Here is a 22402-nt window from a genome sequence, read left to right on the forward strand (position 1 = left end):
GAATGTCCTGTCCAAACTACAGTATCAAAATAAATACTTTTCCTGTCATACTGTGAAAAGACATAAAATGGAAGAGTTTAATTATTTTAGGTAACCCTCTTGAATATCTCCTAAAAGCTTGAGATTTATGCTTGGCTGCCTGTCTACACAAAAGTTTGAAAAGGTTCATCTAGGAACCTACAGTAGCAATTGGCCCTCTCTTTGTTAAGTCCAGGCCCTGTTCCGGTTGTGTCCACTAAAACTTGGCAGCATCTCCCTCATTGATATGTTAGACACAGTAGCACCCCTCTCCAGTCTATTATTTCCTAGCCTCTGTGTGCTTCATGGCTCAACTCTCAACAGTTCTCTACTCTGGCCATTTTGAAACATACAACCATTGTCTTCTTTCTGTAAATCGTAATAAACACTTAATTAACTCAACCCTTGTTTTGCGGTGACTATTGTGGGAAGGCAACAGCCATCAGCACAGAAAGAATAGCCTTCATTTACACAAAACATTGTCCTTGGTAATTTTGATTGTATTCTTTGTGCAATCCAATCTGTGGTTTTTGATATGTATTATTTCTGTAAATGATTTCTTCCCACAATATCTTCACAACACAGGCGGCTGGTGGCGACTTAATTGGGGAGGACAGGCTTATAAGCTGGAACGGAATAAATATAATAGCATGAAAGCCATTAGACATGGTTTCCATGTGTTTGATACCATTCCATTCACTTTACTTCAGTCATTGTTATGGGCCGTCCTGCGATCACTGGCCTGCTGAGCTTTATAACCTTTCAATGTGATGTAGTGGAAGCTCCTTAAACGACTGTGACATATCACAAATGAGTACAACAATGACAAGTACAATATTGAGCAGTGTGTGTGCTGGCAGTGTATAACATGTCATGAACATCAAATACTCAATTATCAATTCTGTACAGCAGACGTGTATGATTTAGTTTCAGACTAACACATATGATTTAGTCCCAAACTTACATGTGTATGATTTATTCTCAGACTTACATATGTATCATTTAGTACTAAACTTACATGTGTATGATTTATTCTCAGACTTACATGTGCATGATTTAGACTCAGTCCTAAATGAGTAGGATTTAAAATCATGCTTACATCTGGATGATTTAGTAGCAGACTAATGTGTATGATTTAGTCCCAGACTTACATGTGTATGATTTAGTCTCAGACTAACATGTGTATGATTTAGTCTCAGACTAACATTGGAATGATTTAGTCTCAGACATACATGTGTCTCAGTTCCCCACATTACATTTCTCCACACTAGTCGTGCACACAGACAAGTACACATCAGTAGAGCCGGTAAAAAGTAGCATCATTCAGGTGTGTGTACCTTGTGTCTTCCCTCCAGACAAATGTGATGACAGCCAGCTCTGGTTCAGTATCATTTATTTTGAAGATTGATTAGATGGAAGGAGAGGAGATGAATGTGTTGGGAAGGTGCCTTCTTTTGAGATATTGCCATTTTAAAGAGATAGTGTGGTGGCATAAAAATGAAATAAAAAGGTCCTCAAGGTGCTTTGAGAGAATAAACCGGATCCCAGTTAAGTATCATTGATCTGAAACACCACTGAAACACTGACACACCTGCAGGGTTTCCCGGACATGTTGGCCAGGGAATCAGATCACGCAAAACAACAACCTATAGGAAACTAAATAGTTATCCTTTCAAACTAAGTATTGTTGAGTAACAACAAACCCACAACATCTCAGTCAACCACACAGACCACCAGGACACTTCAGACCAGGGCCAACAGTATACTGTATATCCCCTGGTTGAGTGACCTAAAAGGACATTACATTGTCTCCAGTACTTGAGGTGAGTTCAATAACATTTGGTGAGAAAAGCTCTAACACGAATCCAATGACCAATTCTACAGTGATAGTCTTAAATTGTCCCATCACAATAATGGAAATATAAACAATGTTGTCGTGCTAATATTTGAATCGCTAATGTTTATCAAAGAGAATAAGAAAAACTTTTGAAGTGTTTAATAAATATTAATGTGCCACATCATTAGTAGGCCTATGAAGCAATGCATACATGCATGCCTGATGAAATAATAAAAATCAATTTTCTCTTCCAAATAAATACTACGTGCGATTCAGGTGAAATGTGCCATATTGAAAGCAGCGTTACCTGGGGGTTCTTTAGTTAAAAAGCCAGTAGGACACTGCACCCGCTATACAACATCCTTTAGTAACGTGCTAAATATTTACCCCTGGATTGCTCCAGGCTAATGTCTCAATAATTTTCACTCCTTTCTCAGGTCCTTCCCACAAAGGACTTAACTAATGATCCATGGACAAAATGAAGCATTTAAATGTATTCATTAATCATTCATCTCCAGCTCATTGAAAATGCTAAACTTCCACAAAATTAAGATTGAATATTGAAAAGTGATTGAGGGAGACATCTTTCCAAAAGAGCATGGAGGGAGAGCCAAAGAAAAAAAAATGAAACAACAAAAACCGTGTTGCTTGTCTACTGAGAGGACATGTTTTGCTTTGGCAATGGTCATGGGGTTGAAGTGGGGTACTAAGCACTGGTTAAGGTCACGGAGGGTTTTACTAGTCAAAAATCTGAAGAAGCGTAGAATTTCTGTCAACACTGCCTGTAATTATTCTCTTTTCCAATTAATGGTGACATAGATTAATTATCTGATGAGGCAAAGCCAATTGCAATCATTCACCCAGCTAAAATTAGATCAGTCCTGACAGCAGCATGAAAGTCACCTGTTTCATTGTTATGGATCTGCTGCTGGTAAGAGGGCGAAGGGGGATAGTGAATGAGTGAAGCGTGCTGAGGTAAGTAAGTTGTCTAGCTCCAGGTGAATGTCCAATTACACTGTTATCTGAACTGTAGGCATCTTCTTCTTCCTGTTCAATCCAATGGCATCCGGACCCGCTTCTTTCTTCCCTGCTGCCGTCTGCATGGTCGCTGCATCATCACTGGTAGTTGAGTCGTCTGACAGAGAGAGCAGGAAGGCAGAGATGCGCTGGATTGCTCCTGACAACTCCTCCTGTTTGGATGAAGGAGCGAATGGAATCAATGAATTACCAGTTAATTAATAGCAGCTAATTAAGAAAAACAATGACGACTGGATGGACGAGGTTCCGTCGAAGAGGCTCGACTTGCACTTCTGGATCTGACACACAGACACGCGTGTTGATTTGATGCTCCTCTTTCAATTCTCTGCCTGTTTCACAACGGGCTGCCCTCTCGGCGGGCTTCAGACAGGGAGAGTAAGTTACATCCCGCCTTGTGTTCTTCGTTTTGTGAAAGGAGAGAGCGGGTACAGGAGAGAGAGAGCCTCCTGGTTGAACCGTGGTGCAGGTTCAATGGACCTCTGTTTTAAAAACCTCTGCATCAAGTCTTTCTATTAAACTGCCTGGCACTGTCAACCGGCTTGGGAATCTGAACCGGCCTAGCCATGCAGAAATTCTGACTAACAATTATATCAGAAACAGTATCTTGGATTACTGTCCCCGGGGAGCGTGGCTAGTGGGCTTCTGCCGCTATCATGCTGGCCATTCAACAAGCCCTGTGCACTGAGAGCCTCTGTTAGCCATTGTCAATTATGCCATCCCTGGTGTCAACTGGCAGAACACAAAAACTCAACTGCCAGTTCTGGCAGCACTGTTACAGGATGACAGCCCCCCGCCCCCACTTACCCCCATCACCACACACACACACACACACACACACACACACCCGCTGGTCTCCCCTACCACCCACGCCTCCCCCTCTATCTCCTGCAGCATCTGCAAAGCAAATAAATACCATTAGGTTTCGTAATGTCAGTGTGACTGGGTAGTGAAAGTGTGAACCTGACCTCACCGATGTTCTGCTCAGGCGATTAAGAGGACATAGATTAGTAAAGCATCCCACAGCATTCAATCCAAATTCACTCCATTCGGGCACATTTCTTTTAGTTTTACTGGTTTTGTTGGTGCAGAACCATGTGGGAACGGCGATGCTTAGGGTCTTCTTCTTATTATTACCGCACACGGGCTCTTTGATTTTAAAGCATGTACAACTCGGAACGTGTCTTTGTAGACTGGACCGCTCTAAGGGGTCTCTTTGTTAGATGCGCTACTCTTAGTTAGGACCCGGAGTCTAAGCATTCCTTAGTGCGTAGTGAAGTCTGCTGTAGTCTGGAGGAGCAGGGCTGGGGGTTTAAAGTGAGTAGCTGCTCTGCTCTGAGGGACCCTGTGCTGGGCTGTGACGGGTGACGGTGCGCTGCGCTTCAATACACCAGCTCTTTTGTCCTTCACACTCTGCAGCACTCTGATAGCTCCTCCCCTCCTCCTCTCCCCTCTCCTCCTCCTCCATGCTCCACTCCTCCCTGCTCTGCTCTCCCCTCTGCTCTGTGTTCAGCTGTCTAGGGCCTCCCCTCCTCTCCTCTACCCTCCTAGGCCTGGGAGACATGACTGCTCTCTCCCTCCCTGACTGACTGTAATGTCTGGCTGGACAAGACCCATCAAAAAGCATGTCAGCTATAAAACAAGGAGAAGGAATGGACGGAGAGGGATATAATCACAATGTGTTATTACTCAATGTGTGGTGTAGAGCAGAGACAGAGTCAAATCAAAGACATGCTATCTGGGAGGAAGTCTGATCCAATCAAATCAGTCGAATTGCATTTGAATCACAAAGAAGCCTGCTATTGTCTTAGTGCTCGATTGGTGGCATCCGACTGACATGGCTGCTTGTCACAGTCGAAGAGCAGCGAGCAGGAAACAAGGCTGAGTGTAAACACCTCAGTATAAAATATCTAATGGCTATGAGAGGATGTGAATGGGTCCATGGTTGAATGGCACCTGCCTGCAACAGTATGACGCTGGCGGCTGGGGCTACAGGACGGGGCATTTCATAAAGATTCATCACCGTCCTCCTGTCCGCTTTGACCTCCTCTCACGTCTCACCACATATTAGCCAGCCATTATCCAGTAATTGAAGCTCTCCACTTCCCCATGAAACCCTGCAAATTCAAAATACGTGCCGACTACCTTTCCAGTGAAACCTGAGAAAGGTACCAAGGGGCATTTGCATCAAAGAACAAACGAGGAGTTGTAGTTATGGGTGGCTATTCATTAGCAACCATCAAAACAGAAACAATTCCGAATGACGAATAAGAGAAACCCATAACAACACAACAAACAGAAGACAGCCATACAGCCAAGCATCACGCGGTGAATAAGTACGCGACACAGTGGTCTGAATGTCTATAGAGTTATTGCGGGGAGGAGACAGAGCTAGCCTGAGACGCTGGGTCATCACATGCCATAGCCACTCTCAGCGACACATCATCAATCACTTCCCTGAGCTGCCCTGGTGACTGCTGGTTGGAGGTAGGAAAGGTGGTGCTGGCATCGTCTGTAATTCCAGGGTGATGAAAATACAGACAGCTGTAGTGACAGTTGTGTTTTACAGTGAGTCAGTGAGGGTGTTCAGCGCCTTGCCAGTGGAGGTGTAATGCTTAGCTCACCGCGTTTTAACGTTGGGCTCCCATTAAATAAAACAATCGACTCAACTCATGGATCCTCCCAAACTTAGAAATAAATACACGCGTGACATGAAGGTCCAGGCTGGCGGACTGAACAACTCAAAATGGTTCTCATGTTGTCTATGTGTGGATTCACATGGGCGTCTCCTGAAGCACATACATACCTGGACGCCTTTTATTTTCTGGTTGTTCTGGTTAGAGAGGATCTGGAAGCGGGCCAGTTCAGCCAGGCTGTAGAGGTGGCGTTGTCTGAAGGATTTCACCACAGCTTTGTGCATCCTCTTCTGCAACAAAGAAAGCTGGGAGGGGGAAAAGGGAAGAGGGGAAGGGGAAAGAGAGAAAAGGAATTGGTAAGGCAGGAGAGGAAATTAATGGCAGTGTTCAAGAAGAATGATGGAGGGGAATAGAGAAAGCAGTCAATAGCCCATTCTGCAGTACACGGGCCTGACAGGAATTTCACAGTCTCTTGGTTTCTCTGCCCACTCGTGTGCAGTCATCAGAATCCAGTCACATCTGGCTGCCAGGATGGGGGGTTAATTTTCTCTAAATGCTTCAGCAGTTTTGTTCTAGCCGAGGCAAACTCTGTGACTGCAAAGCTGATGAGTAAAATATTTCTACTTCACCCAGTTTAACTTTATACCAATCCCCTCAAGACATATTTTACACATACACACAGAGTCATGAACCCCCCACCGAAACTAGAAATTATTCCTAGTCTATTGGAAAGACATGCTGCTCGCTTTATTATTTGAACATAGTTTCAAGCATAGAGGTTTCTTTCAGTTCTGATAGATGCCATTGCTTTTCTCCTTCCCTCCATCTCTCCTCTCTTCCTACAAAGCTTATCATTGCTTGGCAATGTGTTCCCCAGTGCATAGAGAAACTAAAGCGAATTAGCTCAGCCATCAACAGCTGAAGGAAACACAATAACAGGAATGCTCTTTATGGCATGCCCTGTTAAAAACCTTTGCTGAAAGCTCCAGCCACATAAACAAAACAATACTTACATGCAGTGATAAGAAGACACTTACATGAAGCATAAAGTAACAGACGCTATTGGAGGAGAAATAACACATTGCCTTTGGAAACCATTTTTTAAGTTGCCGCTAAGCTAGTTGATCAGGGGGGAAAAGGTATTATTAGAAGAAAAAAATGGTAGGCTAGAACAATACAAAAAAAGAGCACTGTGGATTTCAACAGCGCAGGTGATTTAAAATAAACCTGACACCAACATAGACTTACTGTACTATATGCCATTCTTCCAAATGCCATTCATTCTGAATGCTTCTGGAGTCTATGTTTACTGCTTAGTTTGTGTTATAACAGGCCGAAGCCTGTACAACATGGTTTACTGAGTCAGACAGACAGTAGAGAGCCAAAGAAAGAGCTTCCATTGGCTCCCTCTGCTGAATATCAAATATTTTTCAGGCTCTTCAAACAACAAAGCTTCTAGCATGTTTGAAGTGGGCCTGCCATTTGCAGTAGATATTATTGCTACTTTATGGGCTGTCAAACAATGTGTGCTATGATGATTCTCCCATCAGTATCCTGGGTCCTTGACACTTACTCTGTCTTTGCTGGCCCGGAGTTAGCCATCTACACACTCCCCATGAAACCATGTAATGCAGACAAAAATTGTCAGAGGCATACATAAATAATAATAATAATAAATAACATTAATGTGTAATAATAAATCTTCATATAGGAGAATTTAAAACATTTTCAAATTCATTTTAGATTCTTCCTCTGTAGGCCAAAAAACTGTAACATGGGTATTTTTTTTTTATTTATTATTGCCATTTGCAAATTTCAGCTAACTTTTGCTACTGCTAGCTAAAAATCTACAATAGGGCATATTTGAGTGCTCAATAGTTTTTAAATTGTAATCTATCATAATCCACAACTTCCTATAATATATAGTATCAAAAAGATAATACATGTAATACATTTTTCTGCATTTCTTGTTAGAGGATGTTTGCAAGCAAATATGATGGACGAAATCTATCAAGACTCACGTATACTACAAAACCCACAATGCAATGCTTTGTCTTGACAGGTTGGCTGGCTATGTGAAGTTATAAGTCAGTGGCTAGGAAACTAAAAATCATATCTACACAATAATACATTTTATATCAGCATGTTGGCTGGTTATATTGCTGAAACATCTTTTAAACAAATTGCACTAACAATTTGGAAGTTAAAACGTATCAAATTAAACTTGGTAAAGATGTTTACGGCAAGCTCACATCTATGTGAAACAGGTTGCTATGGCAACATGCAAGGGGTGCTGTGAGTCTGTAAGCAGGAATACGCAGAAAGAGGAGAGACAAATGCTTTGCGTCATGACAGTTTGAGGAATAAGGGATATTAATCTGATGGTGCACTGTACACTTTGAGGAAATTCAAAAAAATACAGTGCCCTTCGTAATCATGCACTTGTGCTTCACTGACCCAATAATTAGAGGACACTGAATATACTTTGTCATGACATTTCCAAGGCATCAAAGGGCAAGGAGTCCACCAAGTGGCCAATGGCAACTTTAGAGGAGCTTCCATGGCTGAGCTGGGAGACACTGTGCATACTACAACAACAACACGGGTGCTTCACAAAAGTCAACAGACACAGCGCTTAGCGTCCAGGCCAAAATCTTCTACTTTGGTCTTATCAGACCGTAGATTCTTCTTCCAACTGGCCTTCTGGCAAACTCTAGCCAAGATTTGATGTGAATTTGGCCACTTTTCCATAAAGGCCACTTTGGAATTTCACCTAAAATCTGGTGAAAAACCTTCAATGGACACAGATTCAACACAAGGTGATTTCTAACGACAATTGGTTGCACCACATTTCATTCAGGTGCTTTAAAGAAATTGATAGCAGTGTCCGAATTTGTGTTTCTGAGAGGTTATTGTCCAAATCACTTTTAATTGATAGCAGTGTCCTAATTTGTGTTTCTGAGGGGTTATTGTCCGAATCACTTTTCATTGATAGCAGTGTCCTAATTTGTGTTTCTGAGGGGTTATTGTCCAAATCACTTTTCATTGATAGCAGTGTCCTAATTTGTGTTTCTGGGGGGTTGTTGTCCAAATCACTTTTAATTGATAGCAGTGTCCTAATTTGTGTTTCTGAGGGGTTATTGTCCAAATCACTTTTAATTGATAGCAGTGTCCTAATTTGTGTTTCTGAGGGGTTGTTGTCCAAATCCCTTTTAATTGATAGCAGTGTCCTAATTTGTGTTTCTGAGGGGTTATTGTCCAAATCACTTTTAATTGATAGCAGTGTCCTAATTTGTGTTTCTGAGGGGTTATTGTCCAAATCACTTTTAATTGATAGCAGTGTCATAATTTGTGTTTCTGAGGGTTTAATGTCCAAGTAACTTCAATCTAAATATGTCTGGTGATTTTCAATGAATTTTTAAACATGCTTTAAGCATGCTTGAATACCATGATTACTACTAGCTTTTTTGTTGCTGGACATGACTAAACTTTTCAGACATTTGGAATGACTGTTTATGGATTAAGTACAAATTGTCCTTCTGTCTTTATTTTTTTATAAATATTGTTTGCCTATCCAATTTAACCCCCTATTCTTCAAAATATTGTTATTTCTAAATGAGAGGTTACGCCCCTCTGCTTCTTTCCACACTGCTTGCTCCACTAGGAGGTTAAAGGAAATACAACTACCAACTACTAACAACCTCCAATTCAAAAGAAGGCGAGGTTCTTTATGTTTGGCTTGGGGTACGGAACATTAATGTGGTTTTGGGGCCTTTAAACTATGAAATGACAAACAAAAGAAATCCATTTGATCCATATGATGTGGTAAAAGAACAACCGGCATAGCCTCCCCACCCCTTAATGAGGGATTTTTTTTGTCCTGCTCAATGTAATCGCGAGGTAGCCTAGTCAAGACGGTTGGTAAAAGAATTGGCTCATGAGGCCATTTGGAAATAAATCCTAATCCCTAAAGCTTTATTAAAAGATCAAGTCTGAAAGGAGCAACACAGTGAGCGGACATCCCCTGTTCATCTAGGATATGTTATCAACATACTTTATGCAAGCCTGTTTTGGTTTTGCGCCATGAGTAAAACCCTCCATCAATAGTAGGCTACAAGTGTCCATTATGTAAATCCAACATATACAAAAATGAGTGATTATGCTTGCAACTCTTTATACTTCTTCTCATCAAAGACCCAACATTAATGCGTTGTGTCCCTTTTGGTCGTATGATATCATTACCGTTGTACATGTATTAATTTACCTTTGTTGTTGAAAAACAAAAATATTGTGGTGTTTTTTGATTTTACTAAAACCAAACATACATTAAATAAATGTTTATATAGAACAAGCTGTAATTTCCTTAATTAGAATTAGATTACAACTAGTTAATCTATTTGTAAAGAAGGTAATATGGATTAACTACACTCCTTCCGAAACATAAGGATTTGGATCCAGACTTGGTTGAGTGATCAGCGTGATAAGAACCAGAGTGGCATCGGATGTCCTTCTGAAGACACATATGTCGACGTTGATTGTAAAATATTCTCCATAGTTAGTCAGTTGAAGTAAATTACAGGCATATTATCAAGCTTGATTTGGGTAGAGAAAGTAAATCATAGGATGGTGCTGCTGTACTAAACATTTCCAGAGTTGAAACAAACAGAAATGGTTGAGGACGGCTGAATCCAGAGTAAAAGAAAATCAGGCTTTGATCATGAGCGTGGAGAATCCTGTCCACAGGATTTTATTTCTGCATGCATTTCCCACTTGATAACATTCATGTAGTCAGATGAGGAAATTCTTGAGTAAAGGTATTAGTCATTTTGGGGAACAAATCATGTCTATTGCTTATTGCCAGAAGCAGTGCTTGTTTTATTTCCTGTTCAGACTATAGAATATTGTTGTCATTTACAATTCTTCTCAGGATCAAAGTAAAATTGTGTCCCATACCATAAACGCAAAAACAGTGGGAATGTTCTGTTCTGTAGTCCCTCTCAACTATTCAACACCTTTGGGAGTATCAGTTGTTCTGTAGTTTACTAATTATCACTTCTGGAAGTATAAATTGTTCTATAGTTTCTGATTTAACACCTCTCAAGGTCTAAATGTATTCTGTAGTTTCTCATTTAACACCTTTGGGAGTATAAATTGTCCTGTCGTTTTTCATCCATAACCTTTAGGAGAGTTAGCTTTGCAAGGTCATTTTTTTCTATTCTTTACCTGCTTGGTATGGGTCTCTCCTCCACTGACCACCTAGTGAACAGAAGCTAATGTGTAACACAAACAAAATGAAACATGTCACCTTGAAACACAATGACACAAGACACTTATTACGCATCCCAAATGGTTCATTATTTACTATCTAGTGCACAGGTTTTCCCCCAGGGCCCATGAGGCTCCACTAAAAGTAGGGCACCATGCGGGGAATAGGGTGCTAATTCAGACGTGTTCTTGTTTAGAGACCTATTCAAGACTGCATAGTGAACTTAGCATTTATGTGTTTGCATGAATCGCATCAACCTACTGCCTCACTGAACTCCCCATGGACAGAAACACTACAGTATCACATCCATCATCCGTCCACAGTTAAATGATCTCATCGAGATCAGATTACTGCAGCAAACTCCTCATTGGCCGCCCAACTAAAACCATCCGGAATGACTGACCACACAAATAAACTATATATGAGATAACATAATATCACATGATGATTGCAACACATTCCATTGTTGTGATTATTCAAAATGGAAAGCTTCAGAAGTGAATAGCACCAGGAAGCAGTAATCACGCGCTGTGAAGAGTCTACCTGTTTGTGGTCGTGAAAAGATTCCTCCGCTCGGTTCTTCTCATCAAACACACACACAGCCTCACGCTTGGCGATCACCAGGACTCTCTGAAGGATTCTGTACTCATGGGCCAACTCCACATTCTCTTTCAGAGCTACCTTTAGGTCAGCCTGTAACACACACAAACAATATTTTGATCTTGATAATGAAGTGTCCTGGCATTTCAAGCACTTACTGGGGCTTATGAGAACAGTCCAGAGACAGTGGCAGACAGCATTAAGGAGACAGGGCAGGCTGCGGCTCTCTAAGTGGGTAGAGTATGACCGAGGACTTCCATCATGGTGGTTGGTTCCATCAATCCCTAGTGGAGGAGAGCTGCTACCGTCCTACCAATGCATGCTGAAGCAGCAGTTTTACTACATGTGGGATGTAAGATACTAAGTGATCAAAGATATGGATCACTGTCCCAGGCTGCAACTAAAGAAATGACATATAGCTAAGCGTTCTTTGAAAAGCCACAGGCCTAGGAGTAAAGCCACGGGTGTGTGTTTAGGACGCAGTACACTCGGTTTGCAACACGTCCAATAACATGTGTTGTAACCGGTTATTTAGTAGGCGGAACCTGTACCTGTGCGTGATTCAGGGAATCAAGCAAATAAATAATACGGAGTAAGTGTTTGTCTCTCTGCCTGCCCTCTTGTCATCTCTCAAGCCCATTTATTCCCACAGGATTGGATCACAGTGCTGCTGAATCCTGGTGTCTGTCTGGACAGGACTATACTGTACCTGCAGAAGGAGAAACATAATGAAGTGTGTCTCCGCAGTAAAACACAACAACAGCAGCACTAAAGTGATGAGTTTAACCCAGCAGAAAGAGAGAGAGAGAGGGGCTGTAAACATGACAAATGCCTGCTATTGATTTCAGGTTTAATTACAGCAGGCAAGGCATGCAGCAGTACTGACAAAGCCCATCTGATGGGTGCTGTTGTCTGAAGTGTAAATGGAACAAATTCCACTTCATTGCCCATAAGAAACTGATGGCGTCGGCAGTTTGTTTGTGTTGTTTACTTTGTCCATGGTGACTACTATGCCGAACGTCAGCTAGCCGCTTGATTAACTTAACCAGGGAAGACACCATGTTCATGGTGGAAACGCTTAGGAAACGTTTGCGGGACGGCAGACATTTTAGACCATCACCAGGACACGAAGACTTTCCCTGATTTAATTTAAATGTACTCAGTACCACTCTGTGGTTGTCTGGCCATGTTCAGGCTGCAGAGGGGAGTTCTGTATGTAGACCCTGACGACAGAAGGTGAGCAGGCCAAGGTTAACACCCAAACCCACACGCTTGCCCCATTTGAGCTGTGTTGGCCATGATAACGGGCTCTACCTGACAGTTAACATCCCAACAACAGTGAACAGTCATAGTGACCTCCAGGGCCTTCCAATGATAATATGAGGTCAGCATCTTTCTCCTGTGTAATCTCCAATGTATCCAACCATTGTGAACGCCAGATTCTAAGTCATGCACGGCGGTTACCAAATGCTTAGTGTGCTTATTATGTTATGCTAATGCGGACATTATGTGTGTGCTTTATATTGAACCTAATGATCAAAGTAACCCATTTCCTTATAACTTAACACTCTCTCTAACTCCATCTTTTCATTTGGTGAGACAGGGTATAGGCCGATTGTTGATTCCATTTTATTTTTTTCAAGTGAAAAAGGCTAAAGCTCTTTTTGCATGACTGCCTTTTAACAGGCTAATGGGACTTGTGTCTATGAGGAAGACTTCCTAATTCTTAAATTGTCTCACGCCAACAACTTCTTTAAAGTTGCTGCACTCGCGGATGCATGGCGGCCTAAGCTCCATTGCCTTTTCTTGTTTTGAACTAATGCATTCTTGATCACCGTTTAATGAAACTATATACCACATGGCGATTTCACATTAGATAAGCCATGTGAGACTCCCATCAGCCACGAGGCTCTGGCTGGGCTGATAATCCTATCCTGCATGCTGCTGATGAAAACCTTACAATAAACAGGGCTTTCCGATTAAAACAAAGCATTTAGATATCCAATACACTTCTTCAGGTGAATACAAAAAATATGAGATTTGTGAAAAAGTGCCTTGTATCTACAGTATGTTGTCAATGGTGTGAGGCTGGAAACAAAAGTATTGTGTTTAAATGAACACGAAGATTAAACAGGTTACTAAAAAGGGCAAATGTCCGATAAAAGAAGAGTCACCAATACAGGAGAGGCCTAATCAGGTTTGAACAGTTAGTTGTCACTCCTTTAAAAACATGACAAAATTGACCTTGGCTTATAATTTTTAATTGCTGAAGACGCTGTTGTTCTCTTCTAACAGCGGATTGTGGTGAGTAATTCTACTGACACTAATCCACAAATAACTACATAATAAGATAAGGACCCCTTAGACTTTCTCTTTTGTTTTGTGCATCTAAAATATCATTACAAAAAAGAAATGCCAAAAGGCTTGTCCAAAACATTCTTGTTTGTTTAGTTTTGTTCAAAGCACTTAAATAAATGTCATGTCAACGGTTCAGCTGGATCTAACTTCAGCATTGTGTAAAGAGATGAACATTAACACTGTAGTCATTTAGCAATAATTCTATATGTACCAGGGAGTCATTAAGAAAAGTTTCACTTGACTCTACCACTGGAAAAAACTGCTGTCAAAGGCTCAATTTGTCCGGCAGAGAATGGCACAATTGTAGTCTTATACAAACCATGGTATTTTAGATCACCCCTCGTTCTACATTTCTGATATTTCTCTCACATTAAACATTCAAACTGTCCCTTAGCAGATGCTCTTATGTAGATATTATTTACAATTACAGCTAAATTAGGTGTTAACAGGATACCTATAATCAGATACAGTGAGTACATGATAAACCAAAACACCTTGTATAGAACCAAAGAATCCATTGTTTGTTTACCTTGATTTCCTGCATTTTCTGCTGCCTGGTTGTGAACAGAGTACTGTGAGTTTTCAATATTTGTTCTATCCGTTGCTGACAGCCAGAGATATCACATTCCAAGGTGTTCATGATCAACGTAGCTGTTTGGTTTTTGAACCCCGTAGCATCAAAGACAGACCTGATACATGCAAAATATCAGTTGACAATCAGTTTGAAATCAAATCTAGCTGATTCCTTGGGTAATATCAATGATGGAAATGCCAAGACTTTGCCGTCATTGAATGTCATCAGTCAATGGCGACGCTCTGAAGACAACATGAATCAAACTAATACATTCAAGCTTTTCAGGGTCTCTTGTGCAACAGGCTTACAATGATAATAAATCCCACATACTCTATAGATAGACTGGAAGGCCTGTTTTATTAGCCTAGCAGATCAGAGGGTGGTTGTGGGTAGAGGGCAGATTCTTACTGTAGTTCTTCAATGACATCTGGCATAGTGGATGCTATTTTCTCCATATTGTCAGACTCTATTCGGTACTCTTTAGACTTAGCAGTTAGGTCTGCGATTCTGCTCAAGGCCTGGTCAAACCGCTTGGAAACACCTTGGTGTAATTCCTAGAAATGATGAAAGAGTTTGAAATGATTGAACCATGAACCACAATAAAAATGTGCAGCCTGATAACTTTTGATTGGACCTTCTTATTCAAAGTGACCGTATCACTTGTACATAAAGTGTGTATTAAGTGATGCTTTAAACATTAAATGTCTTCACAATATTAAAAAGAAACATTGGTAGGGGCCTATATCTTACCTTTTCTGTATTTAGACTCTCAAGTCTCAGGTTCTTTTCCTTTTCCAGATAATCTGAAGTATTTTTGTTTTTCATTAGAATATCACCAAGTTGGTTGTTCAAACTTTCAATTTTCTGAAACAGATAAATAATCAGCTGAATCTGAAACACTCCAAACAGAATCTCACCCCAAAAAAAAGAAAACAGCAAAACCAAATAAACAGTAGATTACCTTAGATTTATCATTATGCATCTGTCTCAGTTTTTCTGTTTTCACTTCCATTTGCTTAGTCGCTGATGTTGCCTCTTCAAATTCCTGACCAAGTTCCATTCTGGCCTTGGCAGTGTTCATTTGCTCCTGCTGAAATTCTGCTTTAAATGTTGCTATTTTACCCTGAAAATACAGTGCAAAATTGAACAGAACTTGTCAAAAAGTAATTTTGGAATCCAGAAGAATAATATATACTTTAAAGATCTGCGGAAGACAAAATCTGATTTAAGGTTTATGGTTACTCATTAGCAACAACCCAAAGCAGCAACTACTCCCTACTGAGACAGTTATTTTGTCTGAGCAGGCCTTCTGAGTATTGATATTATAACACACTGGATGGTAAACTGCGCAGAAGACATTTACCTTCAGGATAGCCAGGGCTTTCATCTCGCTCACCAGGTCTTTCTTCAGATTCTCAATCACTTTCTGAGGAGATACGGATATGCGTTTCATCAGTAATGCTGATGAAAAAGCAGACTCCCTCGTGGTACGTGGATCTGCTAGTGCGTATCTGAACGTCTATCCACTAGTGCTGCTTTCACAAAGCCACGTTGGTAGGGAGGCTCTACGCACAGATGAAGAGGCTTCCTTCACTGACTATTACTGTAGATAATGTGACTGACTATACACTCACCTAAAGGATTATTAGGAACACCATACTAATACTGTGTTTGACCCCCTTTCGCCTTCAGAACTGCCTTAATTCTACGTGGCATTTATTCAACAAGGTGCTGAAAGCATTCTTTAGAAATGTTGTCCCATATTGATAGAATAGCATCTTGCAGTTGATGGAGATTTGTGGGATGCACATCCAGGGCACGAAGCTCCCGTTCCACCACATCCCAAACATGCTCTATTGGGTTGAGATCTGGTGACTGTGGGGGCCATTTCAGTACAGTGAACTCATTGTCATGTTCAAGAAACCAATTTGAAATGATTCAAGCTTTGTGACATGGTGCATTATCCTGCTGGAAGTAGCCATCAGAGGATGGGCACATGGTGGTCATAAAGGGATGGACATGGTCAGAAACAATGCTCAGGTAGGCCGTGGCATTTCAACGATGCCCAATTGACACTAAGGGGCCTAAAGTGTGCCAAGAAAACATCCCCCACACCATTACACCACCACCACCAGCCTGCACAGTGGTAACAAGGCATGATGGATCCATGTTCTCATTCTGTTTACACCAAATTCTGACTCTACCATCTGAATGTCTCAACAGAAATTGAGACTCATCAGACCAGGCAACATTCTTCCAGTCTTCAACTGTCCAATTTTGGTGAGCTCGTGCAAATTGTAGCCTCTTTTTCCTATTTGTAGTGGAGATGAGTGGTACCCGGTGGGGTCTTCTGCTGTTGTAGCCCATCCGCCTCAAAGTTGTGCGTGTTGTGGCTTCACAAATGCTTTGCTGCATACCTCGATTGTAACGAGTGGTTATGTCTGTCAAAGTTGCTCTTCTATCAGCTTGAATCAGTCGGCCCATTCTCCTCTGACCTCTAGCATCAACAAGGCATTTTCGCCCACAGGACTGCCGCATACTGGATGTTTTTCCCTTTTCACACCATTCTTAGTAAACCCTAGAAATGGTTGTGTGTGAAAATCCCAGTAACTGAGCAGATTGTGAAATACTCAGACCGGCCCGTCTGGCACCAACAAACATGCCACGCTCAAAATTGCTTAAAATACCTACCTTTCCCATTCTGACATTCAGTTTGGAGTTCAGGAGATTATCTTGACCAGGACCGCACCCCTAAATGCATTGAAGCAACTGCCATGTGATTGGCTGATTAGATAATTGCATTAATGAGAAATTGAACAGGTGTTCCTAATAATCCTTTAGGTGAGTGTATTTAATGGTCAAAGTCAAAAGGCAAAATGTAGACATCGGACACCCTTATCATTGGTGAAATAAACCCTTCTCTACGAGTGGCTCTCTAATGAACATATATTGTCAGGGTTTGAAGCTTTATCGAGAGAGGTGAAAGATTGAGGAGAGTGTTTGCTAAACGAGCATCAGGCGGGATTCGAACCCATGCTGTAGAAGTACGAGTGCACCGGCGGCAGTGTCTTGGACCAGCCTGTATTTCCACAGACTCTGTCCACACTAACCCGGCTCCTCTGTTCCTCCGTGAAGGTCCTCTGCTCCAGCACTTCCAGTGTGCCCGTGGTGTGGCCGTGCAGCGTTTCCACCTGGGACAGCTCTTCCAGTGCCGCGTCCCTGTCCTGCTCGTTCGCAGTGATCTTCTGCAGCATGCGCTTCCTGTCCTTCTGAAGTTGCTTCACTGTCTGCTCACTGATGGACACACGCGCACGCACGCAGAAGCACACACACACACACTGAAATCTGAAGTGTTCAGATCTCACGTTGACCTGAGGCTTGTGTCTGAGTGGTGATGTTAGTTAACATGGCCTTGAAACTGACCCCTCTTGTGGTGAATAAATCATGTGTAATTTGAGTCATCGCTACATGAGATTGTAAGTCAACTGAGTTGAGTTTGTTTCTGTTAACTCAGAGTGAAAAAGACAGGGGTCTCATTATTACTTTCCCAGAACGGTTTGTTGCAAGTTCATTTTCAGATTAAATGTAAATATCATTGAATGCATAATAATGTATTCATTGATTATGAATCTTTAACAAAGATCCATATGTTCGAAATGGCCCTCATTTAATATTACAGAAGCAAACCAGGTAGGGAAAGTGTAGGCTATGTGTTTGCATTTGTAATGGTGAAATTCTTTGTCCGTAAACTTTAACCTAAATAAGACATCCTTGGAGTTGACCAGTAACTGTGTCAGGGATTCTGTAACTAATTGACCAGTAATGTGCGTGCTATGTCAAAGTGTTGACCAAGAATACAGAACGGTACTAACATGTCTAGTACAGGCAATGTAAAATGTTACTACTGACATATGGAACAGAGCCTTTTAAACCTCAGAGATGGAGAAGAGGCTTACAGACTCCTAAGCATTACACTAACCTCAACCTTAACCCTAAACCTAACTAATAAACTCATAAAAGCATTTTGAAAAATCAGGAATTGCAAGTAAGTTTTCTTTTCTTAATGATTGGTAATTGATTGAGGATTTAAATGCTCTACAGTACCTCTCATAGATCTGCTTGGTATATTCCTCGATCTCCAGGTCATATTCGTTATTTTCCTGGTGAAGAGCCAAGATGTCCTGACGTTTCTTAGAGAACACTTCATCCAAGAGAGAGAGGGCAGATTCACCTGCAAGTCTCTAGAAAATGACCGAATGCAAAGTAAGGATAAAATAAAGCACAAAATAATATGTAATAATATGTTGAAAAACATGAATTGTCAACATAACATATTTGACATCACTTACAGCTTCATGGACTTCTTTCTGCAGCTCTGGAATCTCTTCCCTTAACTTAGCAATTTTTCTCCCTTCTATCTCAATTTCTATTTTCAACTCCAAAACCTGACCAAAAAAAAGATTTGAAAAAAAAAGTGTGTCTTTGTCCACGTCACAGCATGTTTCATACAGCATACAGTGAAATTCCATTTTCATTCCCTCATTATCTAAATTCCTCAATCATTCATTAACACATGCAATTGTTCGGGGTGACAAAAGACCAAATATGGCCACAGACTGGCCAGCGTCTGCTGACATGGACGTGCAGTTCACCCCACAGACCAGTACTCACCTGATGATTGGCTGCAGCCTCCTGCACCTCCAGTTCAGGGATACTCAGTGACATATCTCGATACTCGTTTTCTTTCAGAGTCGCCATCTTCTCTGTCTCCCTCGCTTCAACACAGTAGTCACCCCACTGGCCCCTCAGCTCCTGCAACGCCGTTCTTCACAAGACATGAAGACCTCGTCTTTTTAAGTCACATAATTCAACAGCGAGTTGATTGTGTAACTGTGCAAACCGCTCAAAAAAGATGCCACGGTTGTTATTACTTATGAGGTCACGTTAGCGATGAGATACTTTAAAACCATTGAATATCGTGGGTACCGAACTCACAGTCTTTCATTTAGCTGATTCTTGATGCCCTTAAGTTCATGGAACATCCACTCTCTCTCCTCATCTGCTTTCAGTTCTTTCTTTCTCATCTCTTCTTGACAACTCTTGAGTTCAGTCAAAGTCTTTGAAAATGTCTCATGTGCCTGGAACAACAACAGAACTGAAACATAGCCTAAACATTTGTGACAATGACAGAGTAGAACCAAACACACAAACAACTTCTATTGTAAACTATACCTCATGTTGAGCCATGTTAATTTGGTCCATGCAGTCGCGTTCCAGCTGCAGTTTCTCCTTCACGAGAGGCCCATTTGTCTTGACAAAATCAATGTCCTCCTTTAACCGCTGGTTTAGGACTTCCATCTTGGTCACTTTATCTTTGACTTGGTGAAGTTTATCTCTCCGCAGTTTCAGGTGCCATTCCAATTCCCTGATGTCTCTGGTACAGGCCTCATGCTCTGGAGAAAAACAGCACACATTCTGCAACATGGGCAATATACAGGAAACACGCGAATCCTAACAGTGGACAGGTTATTTTGTAGTCAACACGACACGTTACAGTGCAGTCCTCAGAGTAAAAGTAATCATTACAGGGATCTTCATCAATATGCCACTGACTGACCTTTTTGGACAGCAACAGGAAACTCCTGCTGCTTCCACACCGAAATACTATCAATTTTCCCCGCTAAAGCTCTCCTCCTCCTCTTCTCTGTCTGGAGAGCCTCCTCTGCATCCTGGCGATCAGCCTCCAGACGTTCAATCAGATACACCACCTCTACCAGGACATCTGTTGTTTCCTTACGCAGCGGAGACAACAGCCCCTCTTCTGTACGAAGATAAAAAGACATGTGTCTATACCAGTAGCTTCATCCATTGATAAATACAGGTAAATGTCTGCCAAGCAATAGGGGCTGAATCAATGATGTGCACGCAATTCAGGGAGTTACTCTGTACATTCCTGCACCAGAACTATTCCGTTCAGTGTTCGTGTACATCAACACATGAAACACAGCTATGTGTCTCTCTGTCGTTTCATAAAAATATCAAAACCTTTCACCAATATTCACCTCTTGCACTAAGACCAATGCCTTCGATGTATAACTCTGTAGACATCATTGAAGACTCTGACTCATTGGAATGAAATCTGGAAAAGATGGAACAGATTTTCTCAAATACCTGAAGCTCAGTTGGGAGAACATGGCAGGGTTGTGGGTTCAATTCCAGCACAGAGAGGTGGTTAAAAAAGATTTAACCAAAATGTACGCATTCACTACTGTATGTCACTCTCAAATGAGTGACTCAAACTGAAATAAATACTAGAATTGTTGTAAATGTAAAGCTCTGAATGAAGGCGAATAGGCCAAACACTACACTACTTACCTAATTGTTGTGTTTTTTGGGTGTTTTTCATGTGACACCTGATGCTTGACATTTCCGGACTGGCAGAGGGGACGAGACAAATTAAAGAAATGCGTCCAACCTTACAGTATTTCCAGCCAGATGAAATGATTTGTTTCATTTCAGTGAAATTTGGCCCACAGTTCTCTCTCTCTTGCATGATCGCACTATGACATCATCTGCAACATACCTGTTGACACCAGTTCTCCAGTCTCTTCTTCAACTCCTGTATATGGCAAACAGCTTTGTTGACACAAGGTGAGGGGGTGTTTACCAGGGCACAACTGCGACGTCGGCTAGGGCACACTGCTCGAAGATCTTCCTGATCTTAAAATATATGAGAAATTACCAGCCGTAAATGAAATTGAAGAGTTATGCCTCAAATCATGTTGACTTTGGGTTGTCTTGATAAAAATAAAGAAAAACACACACACACACAACTGCTTTCCATAAAAAACTATACTTTCAAATACATACAAAGAAAAGGATTGTTCATAAGGAATGAACATGAAATGTGTATCTCTTAAAATCAGACTAAAAGGTAATATAAATACCTACATTATAAATAGAAATATGTATTCACATATACATACACATTATATTTGGGCACTATTCACAGCATGTGAAAGAGACTTGGTATTATGACAAACACTTTATGTTTGTGTGAATTATAACCAGTGCTTGATTAGAACAAGGTAGAGTAGTGACACAACCCTCTGTCTAAAGTCTACAAAGCATATGTTATAGAATAAGACCAGGACTGATCCACTAAATGAGTACCAATATCAACTTCAGTCAGAGTCAGGTAATGATTATGACAATAACACAACGAACTTATGTCATTTACAGTATAATCCATACCTGTCCATGGCCAACAACAGTATTGTAAGCATCAGTGGCTAGACTCAAAGGCAATATTAGCTTAATGGTGAAAGGGCGCCATCTGGCTGCAGTACAGTATGGTTCCTGGCCTAAATTGACAATATTAAAATAGATATCCAATTAGACCACAGAATTCAAGAAAAAATGATGTACAGCCTACTCTCACTGCAGGTGGAGTGCACATAGCAGATCTGATGAAGAAAATGATTGACTTTCAACTTTTGTCTTTGTATGCAACACAGTATTAAATGGCAACCTGTCTGTCACTTGGACCAAGAAAATGTGATGACAGAGTATAACCATATATAACAAGGAACATGAAAAGTGGGTATTAGTGCAAAGTATAATTAAAACCTTGTAAACTCGGGGCCCCTTCCCTGGATGGAAATCTGAGTTCAATTTCAGGCATCGTAGTAATGTAGAAGTTATCTCCGCAATCCTGGACAAAAACAAATTGTTTGTTAGATCAATGACCAAAAACGTATTTAGGACGTGCTACAAATTACAGCTGAAAAGGGCAAAACAAGTCACTTTAGCTAGGTAGCTACAGTACAGTACATTATTTCGCTTGGGATAAAGGAAAGTAAAGGCGTGTTTACTGCAGGTAAAGTTGCCTAGCTAATTAGCTACTTAACTAGTTCCCAAAATGTATACAGCAGGCTTTTACCGTTCACAAAGTGTCCCGCGCAATGTTCAAGAACGTTTCTTTACTGAACAGAAAGATACATAAATATAAGCCCTTAGCTATAATGACCCGAAGACTATATTCCGTCTTAAATGACTTCGTAACTACCGTATCATAC

At 41.1% G+C, this 22402-nt stretch overlaps 1 protein-coding gene across 3 annotated transcripts; it reads right to left on the reverse strand.

The window, feature by feature from the left end:
• Window positions 1-1356: 1356 nt before the first annotated feature.
• Window positions 1357-22402, reverse strand: LOC105019431 (coiled-coil domain-containing protein 178). Of its 3 annotated transcripts, none has more exons than XM_010885637.3 (20): window positions 22158-22195; window positions 21954-22038; window positions 20908-21044; window positions 20700-20758; window positions 20387-20463; window positions 19942-20145; window positions 19557-19777; window positions 19320-19462; window positions 18996-19149; window positions 18674-18769; window positions 18429-18565; window positions 17435-17618; window positions 15688-15750; window positions 15286-15447; window positions 15075-15188; window positions 14733-14878; window positions 14280-14439; window positions 11336-11485; window positions 5697-5831; window positions 1357-3045 (listed from the first exon to the last, which is right to left on the reverse strand). In XM_010885637.3, exons 2-20 carry the CDS (start codon window positions 22006-22008, stop codon window positions 2866-2868), a joined length of 2577 nt encoding a protein of 858 aa, XP_010883939.2. In that variant the 5' UTR covers window positions 22009-22038; window positions 22158-22195; the 3' UTR covers window positions 1357-2865. The 3 variants fall into 3 exon arrangements, with proteins under 3 accessions (XP_010883939.2, XP_010883949.2, XP_010883931.2); XM_010885629.3 differs by lacking the exon at window positions 22158-22195 and adding an exon at window positions 22267-22402 and having other exon boundaries at window positions 1358-3045; XM_010885647.3 differs by lacking the exons at window positions 11336-11485; window positions 22158-22195 and adding an exon at window positions 22267-22402.

The sequence above is a fragment of the Esox lucius genome, chromosome 3, assembly GCF_011004845.1.
Source record: "Esox lucius isolate fEsoLuc1 chromosome 3, fEsoLuc1.pri, whole genome shotgun sequence".
In the NCBI taxonomy this organism is placed as follows: Eukaryota; Metazoa; Chordata; class Actinopteri; order Esociformes; family Esocidae; genus Esox; species Esox lucius.